This window comes from Spea bombifrons, chromosome 5, assembly GCF_027358695.1.
Source record: "Spea bombifrons isolate aSpeBom1 chromosome 5, aSpeBom1.2.pri, whole genome shotgun sequence".
In the NCBI taxonomy this organism is placed as follows: Eukaryota; Metazoa; Chordata; class Amphibia; order Anura; family Pelobatidae; genus Spea; species Spea bombifrons.
In genome coordinates, this window is record NC_071091.1 from 78395530 (window position 1) to 78416513 (window position 20984).

At 37.9% G+C, this 20984-nt stretch overlaps 2 protein-coding genes across 6 annotated transcripts in view; one reads left to right on the forward strand and one right to left on the reverse strand.

Annotated features, from left to right (window-relative positions):
- MYOM1 (myomesin 1) overlaps nucleotides 1-9955 on the forward strand; it is a 41112-nt gene extending 31157 nt beyond the window's left edge. For 2 of the 3 annotated variants that reach the window (XM_053468075.1, XM_053468076.1), the window contains 9 exons: nucleotides 906-1019; nucleotides 1737-1824; nucleotides 2353-2391; nucleotides 2679-2784; nucleotides 2948-3111; nucleotides 5171-5207; nucleotides 6007-6029; nucleotides 6479-6534; nucleotides 7165-8717. In XM_053468075.1, coding sequence (XP_053324050.1) covers nucleotides 906-1019; nucleotides 1737-1824; nucleotides 2353-2391; nucleotides 2679-2784; nucleotides 2948-3111; nucleotides 5171-5207; nucleotides 6007-6029; nucleotides 6479-6534; nucleotides 7165-7449 — 912 coding nt within the window. In that variant the 3' untranslated portion in view covers nucleotides 7450-8717. Of the gene's footprint in view, nucleotides 1-905; nucleotides 1020-1736; nucleotides 1825-2352; nucleotides 2392-2678; nucleotides 2785-2947; nucleotides 3112-5170; nucleotides 5208-6006; nucleotides 6030-6478; nucleotides 6535-7164; nucleotides 8718-9676 lie in introns of those variants that run through there. The other variant, XR_008354348.1, reaches the window with a different exon arrangement.
- Nucleotides 9956-19603: 9648 nt separating this feature from the next.
- Nucleotides 19604-20984, reverse strand: part of LPIN2 (lipin 2) — a 28209-nt gene continuing 26828 nt past the window's right edge. For all 3 annotated transcript variants that reach the window (XM_053468104.1, XM_053468103.1, XM_053468102.1), the window contains exon 20: nucleotides 19604-20661. In XM_053468104.1, coding sequence (XP_053324079.1) covers nucleotides 20517-20661 — 145 coding nt within the window. In that variant the 3' untranslated portion in view covers nucleotides 19604-20516. The remainder of the gene's footprint in view (nucleotides 20662-20984) is intronic.

Consider the following 20984-nt stretch of genomic DNA (forward strand, 5'->3'; position numbering starts at 1 on the left):
CCGTCACACAGAAATATACAAATATATATATACATTTCAGATTTTGTTGTACTTACCATATTTTCATAAAATCAGATGTTTCAGTTGCGTAGTGCAGAATGAGCACACACAATATAAAGAACTGAACTATAGAATATGTGTGTGTACTTCTGGAAATCAACGTAGAATAAGACGTTTCCTTCAGTGGTTAGGGAGTACATTTAATTGAGTAGCTTCCCTGAAATTATTTCTGTATACCTGGTACTTAAATTCATTGTGGTGTGTGAACCCTCTCAACCTTGGTTTGGTCTTCTAATGCCTCTCTCTGATAGTGTTATTGAGTTAGCTGACTGCAAAGGGTCGACAGAGGAACATACAGTCCACCACGAGCCCCTAAAGCTAAATAGACTCACCGAGAAACACGGCTCTGCCCGCTTGTGTTTATATCATCTAGTTGGTAATCTCGATTGCCTCTGAAGTTGAAGCTGTTCATACAATTACATTGATTCTTGATGAGCTGCAGCATCCCATAGCTTCAGTCAAAAACAAGGAGCTGCATCTCGCTAATGTTTTGTGTTTCAGTCGTGCACTGAACCTGCCACATTAGTATTTATTGGTTTATATAGTGCCACAAAAGTGCCCTACAATCAGCAAACTGGACATAATAAGTAGGGCATCGTATCACAGTTTGGGCTTACAGAAAGAGTTTGAGCTGGCCCCCTGCTCAAACAAGCTAATCTACTTAAATGGGCACCAACATTGTCAGACTAATGCAGATACAGAAAAAAACACACAAGTAGAAAGTGAGCATGGGTACCAGGTAGTCGGCTTCTACCTTTAGGGGTAAGATAATAATATGGCAATTTAAATAAAATTAAAGAGGCATACAATGTGATTTATTGGTTATCCTTGTTACCCTTTTATAGGTTGCTAATATTAAGAAGGAAACTAATATTTCTTGGTATAAAGATGAGATGGAGATAATGGTGGATGAAAAGCATGACTTCCAGGATGGTGTATGTACTTTACTGATTACTGAGGTAAGATTGCTTTGTATGACACCATCTTACATGTTTATAAACTCTAGTCTATGCTCTCGGCCTGTCTGAACATCGCGTAGTTTCACTTTAACCCAGCTTACACCAGGTATATACTACCCACAGTCATGGAACACATTAAATTCACCTTTGTATTGAGGAAAGCAAGCAGTCTACTATTGGTTTGTACATTTTCTTTTTTTCACCTTCATTTCACCATCATATATCAGTGCTCTATGTGTGCACAGTGCTTTTTAATGCATCCCATGGCGGATATGCTGGCTTGGCAAAGTCTTCCATAGTGTAAATAGGCTGGTTGGGGGTTTAGAGATCTCCCTTGTAACCAGCCTACTGAGCAGCGACACACTGGAGGCTCTGATCTCCCAAGATGGCGATCCCTTCCTCAGATTTTTTAGCAGGGTTTGAGCCTCCCTGGACCTGCTGCCCTAGACACAGTGAGCCTAGGCCTCAATACACTGCTGCACAGAACCACTGACATACAATAGCTATATGTATTTTCTTTCATAACAGGGAATCCCTAATATTTATGTGAGGGTTAACTAGCAAGCGCCATGTGCATATAATGCTTGCTACATAGGTGTCCAATTGACTAAGATCTACTTTGCTTATTGTGTATATCAAAATCTAAGTCTGCTATATGGATAGACAATGGCTCTGGTGGCATGATTGTGTTTAATTACGTATTAACCTTTTGTGTAGGTTACTAGGAAAGATGCAGGAATTTATGAGGTGATACTAAAAGATGACAGAGGAAAGGACAAGAGTGTACTCAAGCTTGTGGATTCAGGTAAGTGTTGCTCTGTAATTGCTTTGTTAGCATGTGTCTGTCAAGGAGACATTTGTGTAATTCCAAAGGGTCCCAGATCAGTTCTTCTTGACAACTCAACATTTTGGGGTTTTAGAACATCAAACGAAGATTTGATAAAATCTTTGATTTTAATGTCGGCAAGCCTCAGTCGTTGGGCTCCATACATAGATCTGTATTGCATTTGGGTGGACAATACACGTTCATGTGTTCACATAACATCTTTTTTATCGAAGAGCTCATCCCCACACCCTGAGCAGATATTAACATTAATATGCATGCAAGTATGAGTATATATATATATATATATATATATATATATACAGTATATTTTGTTTCTATGTGTCTTAATTACTTTTATCTAATCAAAAGAATACCCTAGGCAAAAGAATGGCTTTAACTCTTGAACTGTATAGCGATTATGTATTATAGGTTGATTTCTATAATTTAAGTCAATCTACCACTGTGTATGACAAGTCTAACATTGTACCACTCAACCTCTTTCATCAGCATTTGACGATCTCATGACTGCCGTGTGCAAAAAGATTGGTAAGCATTTAATGTAACCACATTGTCAATTTTTTGAACTTTAATGTAATAAAATACTGTGGATTCAGGAAGTCTGCTCGTACTTGACAACCCAAAACATGTATGAAGCGTACTTTACGTTAAGCGATGAACCTGGTTGTACTAGCAGGTTTAGAGCAGGTTTCGAGAGATTTTTTTTAAAAGTAAACTTTTCAAAGCTTTTTTGAATAAGCAACAATGGGTATTTCATATTTTTAATGGCTTTTCAAAATATTGTTTTAATATATATTCTGTATGTTTGCCTACAGCCGAATCAGCTACACAAGTCAAGATCCAGAGCAATGAAGAAGGCATCAGATTGTATTCATTCGTGAATTATTATGTGGATGATCTAAAAGTCAGCTGGGGCCACAAGTAAGTGAAAATTATTATTGTTCACCATCTCACATATATTTACTAGTATCATGGACAAGTTTAGATACTGTTTTGTTTTAACAAATGGTAAAAATACCATTGCATTTTGACAATGAATACTTCCATTTTAACATTACCATTCTTTTGTGAATCTATCTGTTAGTGATTCAAAGATAAAATACACAGACAGAGTTAAAACAGGGGTCACCGGTGAAATGATTTGGCTACAGATCAATGAACCCACACCAAATGACAAAGGCAAATATTTAATGGAACTCTTTGATGGGAAAACAACACATACCAAAGATGTTGATCTGTCTGGACAAGGTAAAGAATCCTTTAATCTCATCATTTAATTGTCAGTATGTTCTGAGCCGGTACTGCGTCATGTTATCAGAATACCAGATATTAGAACAACTTCAATGAAATTATTTGTTATTATGTGATCGGATCTGTTACATTAACATTATTCAGTCACAATTAGCCTAGGTTTATTACGGGTGAAGTTTATTTTCAAGGCTACTTGCAACACTAGTAAGAATGATGCATTCAATGTTCCTATCACGTTTCACTAAGATTAAGACAGAGCTCAGATCTTTTGTCTGTTCATTATTCACTGGTACGTAGAATTGCTCCTATATTTTTGGCCACTGATGTCATCGCAAATGTTTTGACTAGGGTTTTGCCAAAGAATCTTACTACAGGGCATTGTAAGGAGCAAATATCGCCTTCTGGTTCAGGGAATTTGGCCCCTTTCACCTTGCAGTCTTTTGGAAATACTACTTGTTCAATTTCCTGATATGAGTCACATGAGGTGTATTTGCGAATGTTCACAGTGCATTTTCTCCTTGTGGCTGGGTATCACACATACTGTTTCACGGAAATGAGGAGGGGGGATTAATATATCAGTGAAATAATAATTTTAAAAGGTATGACTTTACTTTAACCTTTTTTTAAGGATAATGTTTGCATCCATTTGTATTTGCTTGGATAACATTTTAGGATTTTTTAATGATCTCTTAAACCTTAATTAATATTCTAGGAGAGCACAATTTGATTATAAGATTTATATATCTTTTTCATATGACCAACTAAGCACAGTTTATACTATAAAGAAGTTATGTTTTAATGCCACAATTAGTTATAAAAGTGTTAAATGATAGACTTGTGCAAATGGGCCAAAAAAGATTCAGACAAGTTTTTCGGTTTGTTATTGGCCCATTTGTTTTCGGACAAGAGAAATTAGTTTCCCAGTGCCCACATTCACTCTCACACTCTCATTCCCATTCATCCTCTCTCATGCTGTCCTACCTACGCTGACCACTTCCACTTTTGAAGACCACTTCCACATCTTCTTCTGTCTTCTCCCTTCTATTCTATCTTCAACCTTCAATCTGCTGTCTTCTATCTTCATCCAAATCTCCACGGACATAACCCGGCAGGAACTTCCCCCGAAATGGTGGCACTTGTGGCCCTCTCCCCTGATCCTCCAATCACAGGAGAGGACGTCACTGAATGCGTCATACTTTTGCTCTCAGAGGGCAATATGGATTAGCTTGTGGTGACATCCTCTCCTCAATCCTCCAATCGGGGAAAGGACATCACCGTAAGCGCTGCCATATTGCCCTTAGTTTGTGTAAAAGATAGCAGATAAAAGAGAAGGAGAAGGGGTGAAGATGCAGAAGTGGATAGCAGAGAAGGTAGGGAAGACAGTAAACAGGAGTGAGAGGGTGTAAGTGAATGTGGGCCCACAAATTCTAGATGAAAATTCTGAGCTTTTTGCTTTGTTTTCATCCGATTGGTGGGGGTCTCATTTTCGGGCCTTCGTACAAATCGTCAAATTTACCAAAATTATGTACATTTGCAATTTGTACAAATCCAAATGCATATGTCACATATATTGTTCAGTTACACTAACACACTAGGCTCATTCATCCTCACACTGGTCATTTTTAGCGAAAAACCTCTACATCCTGTTTATATGGTGGGTCATATATTAGATGCAGCTCTCTTGGAAACCTATCGCCCAAGCCAATAGATTCAATCTAATGTGTATTTACTTTGGGCACTGCACTAGCCCAGAGATCTCCCATTCAGCAGCAGCACACTGGGGAGACTTGATTGCCCCCGTTACCGGGTTTAGTATACAAAGCTGGGTTCTACTTTATTATATTATATTCAATTTTGTCTTGGCTCCATCCTCCATATTAGTATGTGATCACCTACATCCCAAACGTCAAGCAACGACTTTAGCAATGACATGTCTTGCTAAAGCAAATTGATGAAGCATATCTGATTGTATAAATGCTCTGAAGTTAGACTATATGGGAGCACAGAGTAGGTCACTAATGCACTTTAATAATATCTATTTATCTGTCTTTTCTAGCTTTTGATGAAGCCTTTGCTGAATTCCAGAGGCTAAAGTAAGTCTTACAGTTCGCGTGTGTGTTATATAGTTAGAATTACTCAGAGTCTCATAGTTCTAGTTCCTTTCATGGGATTCATGTTTCATTACATAGTTTTAATTTATAACTATGACAAACATTGGTTACCTGTTCATCTATTCGTTGATTCAATAAGTTGATTATTTGTCTTGTCTTGTGTCAAGTATATTCCTATAACAAATTTCACTCTGATTTAGAATTCCTAACTATATTTACCTAAGCCACTTTTTCTGGCAGTGGTTCAAATACCCTCTCAGTAATGTTATGCTTTCAGCATATCTAAGTCGATGGCCCGGTAGTGTAACTAGGGTTCATGGTTCCCGGGGCAGGACTGGAGTTCCAACTTACACTGAAGTCACATTTGCTTCCAGAAGTAGAGGGGAAGGGCATTGGCATTGCTCCCGGGCAGCTCAACTATGCTCCTCACCTTGCGTCGCATGGGGCAGTTGCCACTCTCCCTGTTGTTAGGGTAGGATTGCTCGACCTTGTATTTCTCCTTCTTTAAAATATTCTTCCCTCTTATATTTTAACTCTGAGACAATAATCTTTTCTTCTCAATTGTTAATTGGCTTTTATCAACATGTAGATGGTCTTATAAAAAAAAATAATAAATATGCTGCAATAGTATGCTTCAAAAAAAAATTACCTGCATCTTCCACGTAATCTTATCAAGTCTATCTAGGAAACAATATAAACAGGCAGCATAAACAGACATGTGTAGCAAGATTATTTTTATTAATCTGGAACTATATTTCTTTGTCTTTTTCTCCAACGACAGACAAGCAGCGATTGCAGAAAAGAGTAAGTTGCCAACCTTAAATGTATGTGTGTGCTTATATAATAGGTATCAGTTTGCTGTCAGTGTGTCAGCCTTTAGACAAAACTCAGGAAGAGGTGCAATAGCCAGATCGCCACTCATGGACAGCTGTTTCGTCCTTAATGGCACTCGTCAGCATGAGGTTGGGATACTGGCTTAATAGTTGAGGCTTGGGGTAGCCAATATATATAATACTATTACTCGATTTTCTTTTCTGGCTCAGTTTTTGCCCAAAGAAGCAACAGCAGTTTGCTGCTCTGTGGCAATGCATGATGCTTTAAAACTGTGCTAGAAATGTTTTCATTATTTTATATATACAGAATTAACATAAAGCATCATACAATGGGGCTGTGTTTCCATTTTAATTCACAGTATCCATTCATGATAGCAAGATATTCTACTTAGTTGTTCTTATTACTTTTTCCTTCTGCAGATCGTGCAAGGGTAATAGGAGGTTTGCCTGATGTTGTCACCATACAGGAAGGAAAGGTACAGTATATAACCTAATTGATTGATATCTTACATCAAACAGTGAAATAATATTATTATTAATTCACTTATAATGAGCCATCATATTTTTCATCTTATGTATGGTAAGAACCTAAAGTATAAAAATGACTGCATATCATGAAGAGGTCACACACACTTCATTTCTGCATTCCTTTTACCTTTAAACATCTCTTACACAGAATATTTTATATTTAATACTTTATAGTGCGTGAAAAGTTATTACCGAGGACTGGCTACAGCCCTCATGCCTTTTAGGTTCCATCATACCAACCAGGGCAGTTGGTGTTCAAATTCATTTTTGTAATACTGACTTTAATATAGTATTTATACTATTCATTCTCTTGCTGCAAGTACTTTCACTATAATACCATTCATTATAATAATACTTTCCATTATTTTGCTTTGTTAGTTGCTTAGAAGCATATTTGTGTCATATGTCTATTTGGAATATGGAATTCTCAACATGGGGAACTATAGCTGTATCATAAAACAGACCTTTGTGTTTTTACATGTCCAGCTACTCCAATACATACTGTAATATGTATATAGTTTTAAATGCAAATTATTATTATTTATTGTTGTTATATTATTATTATTATTATTCTTTAGTCACTTAACCTTACCTGCAATATCTGGGGAGATCCTGTTCCTGAAGTCACCTGGCTAAAGAATGAGAGAGAACTGACTTCAGATGCCAACTGCATTCTGAAATTCGAGTCTGGAAAATATGCAAGCTTCACTATTCCCATGGTCACCACCGGCGACTCGGGCAAATACTGCATTCGGGCAAAGAACAAATATGGCACTGAGACTAATGATTTTACTGTAAGTGTGTTTAATCCAGAGATTCACGAGGTTGAAGAGGAAACTCAGCCAGATGCTAAGAAAAAATGAATAGAAAAGCAGAGGAAATAGGGAGGTTAGGGTGATGGAAAGTGGTATACCTGTGTGCTTAAGTGATTGAAAACTCCTTTAACCTACCTCACTTCTAGGGCGCAATCACAAATCAATCTGGGCAGCTTTCATGAACTGCCATAACACAGGAATATTTAAGGTTAACATAACTCTTCTCTATGTGCGAGAAAATGTAGTGTATATTTTTATTTCAACCATGCTGTTTATATACCATAATTGTGCATTTGTGCCAACTTCTTAAGATACCAAACAACCAGAGATTATTAGTAGTATAACTGGGGGATTCATTCAGACTTTTTGTCCTATGTTGTGTAACATTTGTGAACCACAGCAGTCGATGGTTGAACGAGATTTTAGTTTAATTAGAAATGCCTTATAAATTAGTACAGGGCTGCCTTGCGACAATTCCCCATATGGGTGTCATAGACTGGTTTTCAATCATCACAGATGGGGTTATGCAAAAAAAATATTCTTCAAATCTGCCCACAATGGCTTTAACTGTGTCTGACTTCCCAAGATAAACCCCACACTTAGTACCCCCTGCTTACATCACTAACACTCCAATAACAAATTAAATCCATACGACATCATGTTAGATATAAGTGTGTATCATACAGAAGTCCAAGAAACATTTATCATCTGTGTTTTTTGTAACATTAACACTTCAGGTTAACAGCCTTTTGTTGTTAAGTCCCAAAACATGCAATAGCCTGTGGGCTGTCCTGCTATGTTATATTTTAGCAGGACTTTACTATCAACCCCCCGAAGATATCCTGGAAGGTCGTTACCACACAAATTAAAAAATGTAAGCCTTTAAAGGCCAGCAATAAGAGCAATTGATAATTGACCTGTCTGACACTGGGATGGTTAAATCCAAATAAACTTTCTAGAAACATGAGGTAGGTGAAAGGACTAGAAATGTTCAAGGATTAGTAAAATGCTTGCTTATTTATTTGGAGAGAAGAGATTGCTGGATTAAAATGAACCCTTAAAGCAATGGATGGGTGAATAACTATATATTAACCACCTATCAGTCACTCAGTAAGGTTACTGGAGTTAAATGACATTGTACTGTACACTTACATAGCTTTGTAAGAGAAAAGCACACTGCAATACAACTATTGTGCACTACATCTTCAATAAGTGTTACATTTCATTTGTGTTTATTGCGAAGATTGAAACCCCGTTGTATGAGTCTTCTCACTGTTCACTAATAAATGAAGCACACAATACCATCTCTACCTCCACCCGTGTTTCACTGTGTCTCGTTCTTTTGATCACTTCATGTCCCACCTACACAATTTAACAACCTCTATGAGTTCATGCAATCCACTGATTTTCACTGATCTGATGACTACTTTCACTTTTCACTGAATCATAAAACCAAATGCATATGTTTACACCTGTAAAATAATATCTGTTCCAACTTTAGGTTTACTGTTATTAACTGTGAAATTTCTTTGTAGCTATAAAAATTCTGATAAGGTAACTGCCTAGATACATGAGGTAGGTGAAAGGACTAGAAATGTACAAGGATGCGTTAAAATTTATCTTGAGTTTTAGTGCTTATTTGGAGGGGAAAGATTGCTGGATTTACATTGACCTTTTATGCAATGGGTATGTGAGTACCTATATGTTGACCACCTCTCAGTCACTCAGTAAGGTTACTGGAGTTAAATGACATTGTACTGTAGACTTAAATAGCTTTGTAAGAGAAAAACGCACTGCAATACTACTATTGTGCACTACATCTTCAATTAGTGTTACATTTCATTTGTGTTTATTGTGAAGATTGAAACCCCGTTGTATGAGTCTTCTCACTGTTCACTAATAAATGAAACACACAATACCATCTCTACCTCCACCTGTGTTTAGTTCTTTTGATCACTTCATGTTCCACCTACACAATTTAACAACCTCTATGAGTTCTATCCTTGATCTGTGTGATAATTTCACTAAAATCATCATGCAATCCACTGATTTTCACTGATCTGACAAGACTAGTTTCACTTTTCACTGAATCATAAAACCAAATGCATATGTTTACACCTGTAAAATAACATCTGTTCCAGCTTTAGGTCTACTGTCATTAACTGTGAACTTTCTTTGTAGCTATACAAATTCTCCTAAGGTAACTGCCTAGATACATGAGGTAGGTGAAGGGACTAGAAATGTACAAGGAGGAGTAGAAATGTACAAGGAGGAGTAAAAATGTATCTTGAGTTTTAGTACTTATTTGGAGGGGAAAGAAAGCTGGATTTACATTGACCTTTTACACAATGAGTATGTGAGTACCTATATGTCGACATTGTAATGTAGAGTAAAACAGGTTTGTAAGAAAAACACCCACTGCAATAATACCGTACTATTGTGCACTGTATCTTTAATTAAAGTTTCATTTGTCTTGAGAAGATTGAAACCTTGCTGTATGAGTCTTCTCACTGTTCACTAATAAATGAAGCACACAGTACCATCTCTACCTCCACCCGTGTTTCACTGTGTTTTGTTCTTTTGATCACTTCATGTCCCACCTACACAATTTAACAACCTTTCGGTGTTCTATCCTTGATCTATGTGGTAATTTCACTAAAATCATCATACAATCCACCGATGATCTGATATCCGACTACTTTCACTTTTCACGGAATCATAAAACCAAATGCATATGTTTACACCTGTAAAATAATATCTGTTCTCCAGCTTCATGTTTACTTTCATTAACTGTGAGCTTCCTTTGTAACTATAATAATTCTTATAAGGTAACTTCCTAGAAACATAGAGGTATGTGAAAGTAGGTGAAAGTCCTAAAAATGTACAAGGTTGAGTAAAAATGCATCTTCAGTGTAAATACTTATTTGGAGGGGAAATATTGCTAGATTTACATTGAGGAATTGGTTGGGTTAGCAACTATATGTTTACTACCTCACTCAGTAGAGTTACTGGAGCTAAATTACATTGTACTGTAGACTAAAATACCTTTGAAAGAGCAAGCCACACACACCACAATACCACTATTGTGCACTGCATCTTCAATTTTCGAAACATTTTCGTTTGTGTTAATTGCCAAGATTGAATCCCTGATGTATGCACCTTCTCACCTTCTCACCTTCTCACTGTATATGTTTACACCTGTAAAATAGTATCTACGCTCCATCTTCAGGTTTACTGTCATTAACTGTTAACTTCCTTTGTAGTTATATTAATTCTCATACATTAGCAGGGTAAAAAGCCTATGGCATCTTAGTTTTTGGTAAAGAAACTTGACTAGATCACAATAATTTGTTATTTGATTTAAAACAAACTGTGTAGTACAGGACACTTGACAATTGGAATTTGTGTACAGCAGGGCTGCATTAAAATTATTGATATATTGATATCTGGTCACCTATATATTTGATATTTTCAGATTTTATACGACAGAGCACTAGGTATAGAAATGGTAGGGAGGAATATGAATATGGTGGTTGGGGATAATGATTGTGGTTGGGTATTGGAATGAATTAGAATGTTGGGGATATGATGATGGTCGAGGCAGCTCTACACACACACACACGCACACGCACACGCACACATACTTGTATACACACTCTTACAACATGCACATACTATTACACATACATTCACACACAGCTACTCTGTGTAGGAACTATATATTTTCATATGTATTTTATTTAAGACAAATGTGTTTTCTCAAAAATACTTTAAAATGCTGACTTTGTCCCTGTTCTGAACAAAAAATATTGGGGCCAGAACCTGACATGTGCAATGTGTCCAAAAATGGCACCATGAAATTTGGGGCTGGTATTCAATTATTTCAAGGGTTAATTTGAATTCCCAGTTCAGCCCTGGAAGAAAATCACTCTGATATGCGCTGATCATATTTGCAGATATGACCTGTCAGCTGGACAGCTAGGTAAAATTGAGGTGTAACTTAGCAGAAACACCTGATTTACTAAAAATACCTCACGGAAATGAAAAATAACTGATTATCTATTTTTTTTATGTTTACTGGCTCTTTAAGGTAGATATGTAAGTAGAGCTGGATATCACAATGCAGATTCTAGAACTGAGAAAACAGATAATATTGGAGTAAATACAAATTTCCAACACATAAAGCACTTTTAAGTCACTAAATCTAAAAATTTTGATATGACAGTACCAATGGACCATGTCAGCTGTTGTCCCTCAAAGTTGGCGTAAACTTCACTGCTTCCCAGTAGTCTAGAAGCCCTTAATTCTGCCAAGTATTTTTGAGAATGGATTCAACTAGGAAAAACTCAGGTAGTCAGGAAACAAACACGATTAGCATGCAAATCAGGATTTTAAAATCTACGAATGATTACACAGGCGCACATTAATCATTAATCAGTATCCATAAAGAAATGGGGGTGAAGAAGAGAGCCGACAACTAGGAGTTACCTGCATTCCACATCTCATCATGGTACTTTGTTATCGTTTTAGGAGCCCACATGTTCATGGGAACAATAACTTGTTTGGTTGTATGAGACAAATGTGCATTTTTTTAATATTTAAATATTAATATATTGTTTAAAAATGAATGAAATTGCCCTCTGGAAAGGAAAACAATACTAACTATTCTCACTTTCTTTCAGGCCAGTGGAATTATAGATGTATGGTCATATCCATGTCGTTAGGTGTGTGACAATATGTTCTTGTTTTGCTGCTATAGCTGATAGTGACGCGTGCAATGGGTGAGCTCGGAATGGCTATGTATGTTGCTGATGCTGCTGGGCACGTTTTAGAAACAGTTACTCCTCCGAAACAGAAGAAAGAGGCAGTCCCCAAATTTCGGGGCAAAGGAGGATTAAAGAAAGGTATTTATAATGCTAATAAAATTAGGTCTTCATGTCTGGTTTGCTATAAATTTATATACAATTTCACATTATTAATTTAAAGATACATCTCCCGCCTTGATTATTGTAATTCTGTCCTAGCTGGTCTTCCTCTTAACCGTCTCACCCCTCTACAATCCACCATGAATGCTGCTGCCAGACTTATCTTCCTCTCACATCGCTTTACTAACGTCTCTCCTCTCTGTCAGTCTCTTCACTGGCTGCCTGTGCACTTCAGGATTCATTTCAAAATGTTGACTCTTACTTTCAAAGCCCTTCACAGCGGTTCCCCTCCCTACATCTCCTCTCTCATCTCTAAATACACTCCTAACCGGTCTCTCCGCTCATCCAATGATCTCCTTCTATCCTCTCTTTTGATTTCTAGCTCTCATGCATGCTTACCAGATTTCTCAAGGGCTGCCCTATCCTCTGGAATGCTCTCCTCCGGTCTATCCGTCTCTCCCGCTGCTTTTATTCCTTCAAAAAAATCCTTCAAGACCCAATTCTTTAAGGACACATTAACGCCCTCCCATATTCCTAGTCCCTCTCCTGCAATACTTCTACTAGTGTGGCTGGTCCATCCCTGGCACTTTTACCTATTATGTAATACACCCTAAATTCCCTTAGATTGTAATCTCGTTTGAGCAGGGCTCTCCTCACCTGTTGTCTCTGTATATCAAATTGTTATGTTACATACCTCTTGTTATATCCTGTATAACTTGATTTTAATGGTACTTTCCTGCCATTTATTTCTTTGGAAATAATTGGTACCACTGATTGACAACCTAAGTCCCGGGTCATGTAGGAGTGGAAAAGGACTCCAGTGGCAACCTGTGAATCTCTGGTGAACTCCATGCCCAAGAGGGTTAAGGCAGTAACGGTGGCCACACAAAATATTGACACTTTGGGCCCAATTTGGACATTTGTACTCACTTTTGTTGAGTACATTTTTAAGGGAACAGCTACTTTACAGGCTGTACACTCACTACTTTACATTGTAGCAGAGTCATTTCTTCAGTGTTGTCACATGAAAAGATATAATAAAATATTTACAAAACTGTGAGGGGTGTACTCAGATATACAGTATCTCACAAAAGTATATCTAGAGTTTTTTTTTGCAGCAGGGATATCTCCTTGCCACTGCACAGGAGATCAGGACTTTGCCCTGTCAACAGAAGCTAGCATCACTTGTTTCCTGCCGACAGATACTATGTAACCGTTACTATATAAATGCCCAATGGCTGTTCATTGATATGGTTAATCTTTCAATTACTTTTTCTTTTTAGAGAAACAAACAGAAGTAAAAGAAAGCATTAAAAGGACAGGTATGTCAAAAAGAACTATCGGCAGAGAGCCACTCCAAAATGTAAAATGATTTGATTCACTAAACTGTTAATTATAAGTATTGGATCACAAATGGACAACCACAGTGGTTTCATCCTGCAAAGATGGGGGGAGTTGTCCCTGTTTAATCCTGACCGTTAATAGCATATACGATGGAATGATTCAGCCCACCGTAACTCATGTATTAGTGAATAATATGCCATGTGGCAAAATTAGATTTAAATTAAAATGTTTTCCTTAATGTTATATCAAACTATTTTTTCAAAATTGCACTACCTTGTTCATGTTGTAAATGGATTTTTGCAAAATTAGCAGTGCCCCTCTCCACCAGAGGACAACGTGCATGTATTTTATTATTGATGATATCATCTTACTTTCCTGACAGATGATGTAGTAGTAGAGCCACGTGTGGAGGAGATTATTGCCATAGAGGAGACTCCAGCTCCAGATGAAATGCCTATTGTGGAAGAGCCTGAAGATGACAACTGATTATAAAAAAAAATTATGGACATGCTTTGTAATGTGTAACACGTGATTTTGCAATAATGCACACACAAAACATTAATCAACTGAAATTAATTTGTAAAAAGAATCAGCAAATCAACACCTACAAGATGAGAGAGAAGATTAGAAGAAGGTCCATGCTGGCCATCTCGATCTGCTGTTCTATACCGCATGAGTATTGAAAAGTTACTTGGGACTCCTGGTCACCTGGCTCTGATTACAAATAATCATGGTACACTGTCCCACTCAGATAAAATTGACAATTATAGTCAATACCAACCAGTTTTTTAATTTCCTTTAGTATTTTAGGGCAGTATTTGCCTTCAACGCAGGCCTATGCCTAACCCAGGGCAGGCCATGCACCCACCCACCTTGTTACTGCTGAGTGCCAGGATATTACGTGAGAGCCCAGTGCTCCGTACTTTTTATAGACACGTGGCAGTGGATGGAAATGAAATATGGAGGCTCTGCTCAAAAAAGGGTGATTGGCTTCATGTTATGCGCCAGACCCCTGGACCTGCCATCCAAGGCCAAGTCACCCTAGACCAGAAAACATCACTGCTCCTGCCTTGATAAAAGATCAGGCTGGTGGTTACGTATAAAACGTGATTTAGGTACTAAGCTTTAAAGGGGTTTTATTGCCTTAGCAGCCAATCAAAAAGTCTTGATTATCAGGGGCTAATACAGTGAGTGACTTTTAAATGCATTAACGGTTCTTCAGCTGTAAAACTGAACATTTCTGTGTCCCATTCCATTGGTTAGTGTGGTGATAAGATGTTAACGTCTTATACATGACCACTATTGCCTTTTCATGGAGCTCCAAAGTATTACAACATGAAGCAACACATATCAAAGCAAGCTGATTGAATGCTGACCTTGACCGTAAAAAGTGGTAAGGGGACTAGGCGCAATCTGACACAACAAAACCATTAATCCCTGTTATGCATAAGTCTCAAAAAGAGGTTAATTTGTGTACGATGACAGACGGAGAGCCAAAATTAATTTTACATCAATTTACCAAGTAAGGACTAATACATACTACAACTTCACAACTTTCTCTTTTGCAAAATGTTGGTAGTGTATTTGACCACCACACGACACAGCTTTATCTTTTTAATCACTAACACTGGAAAACTCTATCACTGTATCTTGTTTTCTGAGTACCTTACACCATGGTAGTAGAATATCTAATAATTTTGTTAATATAATACATAATAATGATTTAATTTCAGGATACTGTTGGTTTTACATTAAATGTAATGTACTTGGTGATCAGTTGGAAAATTCATGTGAGCCTCTGAATACATGGTTTTAAGAGGTCTGCTATACTAATACACAGAAGCCCCAAGTCCCCTGGAAATTACTTCTCTCTTAATGTCTCCCTGTCTCCTCTGCTGACCACTTTCCAGCAGCTCTGCTTCTTCTCTTGTCTCTTCTGTCTTCTTTCGTTGTCTGCTACCCAGTATCAGCTATGTTGACCAGACTTCCAGAGTACTTACATAAAAGGGGAGAACCACAGTGAGCATCACGTGGACATTCTCTCTCTTGTTCCTCCAATCGGGGAAGAGGGTTTGCTTGGAGGATCTGCCTTTCTGACCAGCTGAGATGATGCTAGGGAGGTGAAGAAAGAAGAAGAGGCAAGAGAAGACCTGGAGCTGCAGGAAAGGAGACAGGGACACAGAAGTGATTCACAGAGAAAGTAGCGAGACATTGAGCGAGATAGTGTGAGAGGGCATGAATGAGTATGTGAGAGTGAGTGTGTGGGTGTTTTTACATTTTAAAGTGTGAGGGACAGTTGAGGGACAACTGTCCACTCTGGGTGCCAAATACTCACATTCAGCCAGTAAAAAACAGAATATCTCAACAAAAATAGCTCTCTTGGTAAAGCTGGACTGGATGACCCCCTCAGGGACACGGGTGGACATTTGCAAGAAAGGACAAAAATAGCGTAATACTGTCTCTTTAAAAAACACCATGGTGTTGTTCCACAGAGCCCCTGAGGAAGTTAAGTTTAAACGAAACACGTAGGGTGGAAACTACACCACTGCATATATTGAATATTAGTTTATTATTAATTTATGTTAACGGCGTTACCGGGAGGAGAGTCTCACAAATAGTGACTTACCACACCTTTTTACCGCACTCTGGAACAGAGGGGAATGCCTGAGCACTTCATAGAAAGCACCTGATTCTGCAATACTTCCAGCAGAGCACTTTATCTTACGGAGGTGTCCGGTAACCCTAATTTTATCAATGCACATTTTGCGATTGAGCTGGTCCTCAGCGCATGTTTGTTTGTGAGTTTATTTAAAATAAATTACATACAGAGATTTTTTAAAGAGACAGTATTACACTATTTTTGTTATTTTTGTCCTTTCTTTCATATATTCACCCGTGTGCCTGAGGGGGTCATCCAGTCCGGCTTTACCAAAAGAGCTATTTTTGTTGAGAGATTCTGGATTTTACTGGCTATAATTCTTGGGATTTGAGGAGTCCTTGCAGATATCCACTTTAAGGAGAATATTTTGTTTTGGTCTATATTTTTTGTATATACTCTTATTCAGCCTCTGCTCAGAAAGAATATTGAAGTGTGAAGATAAGCATCAAATTAATCAGATTAATGGCAAGCAGATAAAGATGTGCAGTTTCTTAAAGCAAAAGAAACACACATGTCCATATGGCTGAACATAAATAAGGAAAAGAACATCCAGTCTATCATCTTAAAGTTACAATACTACTGACCCTTATAAATAGATTATAAAACTTAGGACACTTAGTAGGTGATTCTCTTTCTAACACATTAGTATATATCACCATTACATAGATAACATCGTTTCTTCACCCTCCCCGTGCTTTCTGACAGGATTCCACATTTGTCCTGGACAAGTTTCACAGATTCATTTCCAATCATTGTGGTATGAGTCATTTATGTTTGACAAGATTCACAGATCTATTTCCATTCATTTTGTTAGTTTTCAAGTGTTTATCTCTTTTGGGGACACTAAGCTTTCCAGTTCAATGAGCGTGTACGTGCCTGCTGTTGGCCATGATACTTGGAGAGAAGGATTCTTCTATAAATCAGGCTTTATTTTTCTTAAATAATCTATATAGACATAGAATCTATATAGACATTTATAGTTGACAAACAGTGGTGAAACAACCATGGTTCCAGAGGTTGCAACTGCTTCTGGGCCCGTAGCTGTAGAGGGCCTGGGTGATCCTTGCGTCCACTTCCACCCCTTTAAAACTGCACAGCAAGGGCCGCAAATTACATCTGTGGCACTCGCAGCCAAACTTTTACCGCGGGGGTCACATAAGGTTACCCGGCTGTGTTCCTGCTTCCATTGGGCTAGTCCAAAATTATTCGCAAAGGGATGATCTGATTAGCCCTTTGTGGAGAATTTTGGACTGGCGCAGGGCAACGGAAACGGTCAATTTATTAAGTATGCAGTACATCCAACAATGATGTGGCTGAAATCCGTCATGACTTTTCCATTTGTTGCCCCACGTAGCCGCCATTACAAGCTTTTTTGGTGCTTGTTGATAAGGTAAAGTAGGAGGGACTTCGTGTAGGAGGCTTCACACCAATGACTGATCTATCACAAAAAACAGGCCAAAAAAACAGGGCCTCATTGATGGCTACCGCTGTGAGTGATGGGTCCAACAACCTTTGGGAGTTTCTCCTTACTGTTTTTCATCCTGGACAGTCAGCATTTACAAGGGGAAGGAAAAGCATTAGAAATATGTGTGCTGATGCCATTTTAACTTGTCAGTAGCAACAGATTGATGAGAGTTGGAGTGTTACAGCTTAGCAGAGGCTGATATTGATGCTCATCATCTCATCTATTTTTCTTCATTGATAAATAAATATTGGTGACAATATAATATGAATTGTATGAATTGAGGAAATTCAGTCCTGCTCCACAGGGCTGCATGTTCATATCATCTGCCATTGTCTATCTTCCCAGGCTCAGTGCTCTACTAGTACTGCTGATGAAGCATCTCCTTGACGGTCCTTACTCTGGGGGAACCTTTTAATTTCAGTCCTGCTCCACAGATTTTTTTTTTTTTTTTTTTACAGATTAACTTGTTTGTACAAGTCCATTATAACATACATACCAAATATTTGTTACATTTCCCCTTTCCCTCACTAATTGTTATGAAGGAAATGCGTTCAGCTGAACACATCTCCCACCACCTGGTATACTTACCATCAGTCTCCTCCAGCTGTGAGCATTGCAGGATGAGCCTTACATATATACATATACTGATCAGCCATAACATTATGACCACTGACAGGTGAAGTTAATAACACTGATAATCTTGCGGATGGGATATATTACGAAGCAAGCGAACATTTTTTTTTACTCAAAGGAGAAGTGTTAGAAGCAGGAAACATGAGCAAGAGTAAGGATCTGAGCGACTTTGACAAGGGCCACATTCTGATGGCTAGATGACTAGGTCAAAGCACCTCCAAAACTACATCTCTTGTAGGGTGTTCCCGGTCTGCAGTGGTCAGTACCTATCAAAAGTGGTCCAAAGAAGGAAAAGCAGTGAACCGGCGACGGGGTCATGGGCAGCCAAGGCTGATTGATGCACATAGGGGATGAAGGCCGACCCGTGTGGTCAAATCCAACAAACAAGCTACTGTAGCTCAAATCGCTGAAAAAGTTTATGCTGATTCTGATAGAAAGGTGTCACAACACACAGCACATTGCAGTTTGTAGGGGGGGAACATAGCCGCAGACCAGCCTATGCCGACGCCTGTCCACTTCCAAAAGCACCTACAACGGGCACGTGAGCATAAGAACCAGGTAGATGGCCAGGTGCGTGTACGTCTCTTACGTGGAGAACACATGGCACCAGGATGCATCCATGGCAATTTACAGGATTTAAAAGGATCTGCTGTGAACACACTGGTGCAAGATACCACAGCACACCTTCAGAGGTCTAGTGGAGTCCGTGCCTTGAGGGGTCAAAAGGGGATCTACACAATATTAGGCAGGTGATCATAATGTTATGGCTGGTCGGTGTATACCATTATATATAGAATATATTGAGTGGTATGATGCTCATGAAAGAGTGACTGCAATAAAATAATATAACAATAATCTATATGTGCTTATTCCTGATACAGACAATACTGTACTATTACTTTTTTTGTTCCCTGTGAGGTTCTGATCCTTTGTGAAGGAGAACTGATCCTGCTGCACAAGCTGAAATAAGTTTGGAGTATCTATTTTTATGATCTCACACAGAGTGTTTTTACAGTTAGACATTTGATTATTTTAGTGCACATCTTCACTTTTCTTCTATATATACACACAGTCACAGCATGTACACCTTTGTGTCACTGAATATTTAGTTTAGTTTTACTAGCTGGAGCTATAAATATTCTGAACACTTTATTTGGATAGAATTTGACACCATACTTACAACAAATAAATATTTATTTTGCCTTTTAGACATACATTTTGCTTAATAATAGATTTACAAATTATATGATACCAGTCATACTTCCATTCTTTTAAACACAGAACTTAAGATTTTGGAAATTAAAAAGAAAAAAAGTGTTTAGTCACACATCAGTCAACGGTGGACTAATCATTGGCCACGCTGTAAAGTATTTAGATGCACTTTTAAAACAAACTTAAAAATGCATAAAGTAGATTCTAGCTACGGTAGGTTACAAGATTAAGAGGGCTGGAGGGCATACTTTTTTTTAGAAGAAAAAATATTTGAGGCTTGTTAGCCTAAATACACACAAAGAAATGATAAAACAGGCCACTGCAACGGGCTTTATACCACAGAACATTTTGGTAGCCACAAATGCATAACTACATGTAAAATAAATAATTGCACTGGAATATAGGTCACTAATATTGATATTAACTAATTTGTAGCAAATACCTGCTCATGGCATCATTATTGTAATAAATTTAAAAACCTACATAGGGGAGGCACCTGCAACATATTGCCCTGCAATAGATGTTGGACCTCACAAACTCTGAAGGTCTAATCTCCATAGGCCAAACAAGAAGGGGGGGCTGGATACCTCCGTGCAACTTCATAACAATCAACTAAAATATTTTAAACATCCTTCACAACTTAGTTCGTTGTATATTGTATTAAAATAGTCACATTTTTACATCATCCCTTATTATAACAATATAGAATATCTTCACTGGCTACGATTTAGAAACTGTAAGACAAAGTGAGATAGGGGCATTTGAAATGATCTTAATAAGGTGCCAGCTTCCCGCAGCAGTAATACTTCAGGTAAGCAATCGCCAACAGAAATGATTGCATGTGAATGGATAGTTCTAGAAGGGTTTGCCATGCCGTTTATGTCAACTCAGACATATTTAATTCTGGAAGAGGTTCTCGCCAATAGCAGAAAGAACTGAACTCTGGAAAGGTGAAGGCAGAACTCTGTTCTTTGTCCAGTAGAGGAAAAACATGTTCAACCAATTCACTAAGACGACTGTACCTACAAAATAGAGAACAAATAAGAACTATAAAGACTGAAAAAGTAACATTTCAATGAAGTACACAAAAAACTAAAAAGTTGTATATTTACAAGATACAGGTGACTTTTTTTAGACCGTAGCCTGGGTTCCTTTATGGTATGTAACAAATTGTGCGAGTACGAGCATACGGTACTAGTTACTAAATCCTAAGACATATTAGCATGTCCCAGGTATGTGATGATTTCATAGAATCCAAGGAGAAGATTCAGCTCATCTTATTCTGACATTGATCTAATGTTAAGGGTAGCCTTTTGCATATCTTGTGCATATTTAAACCACCACA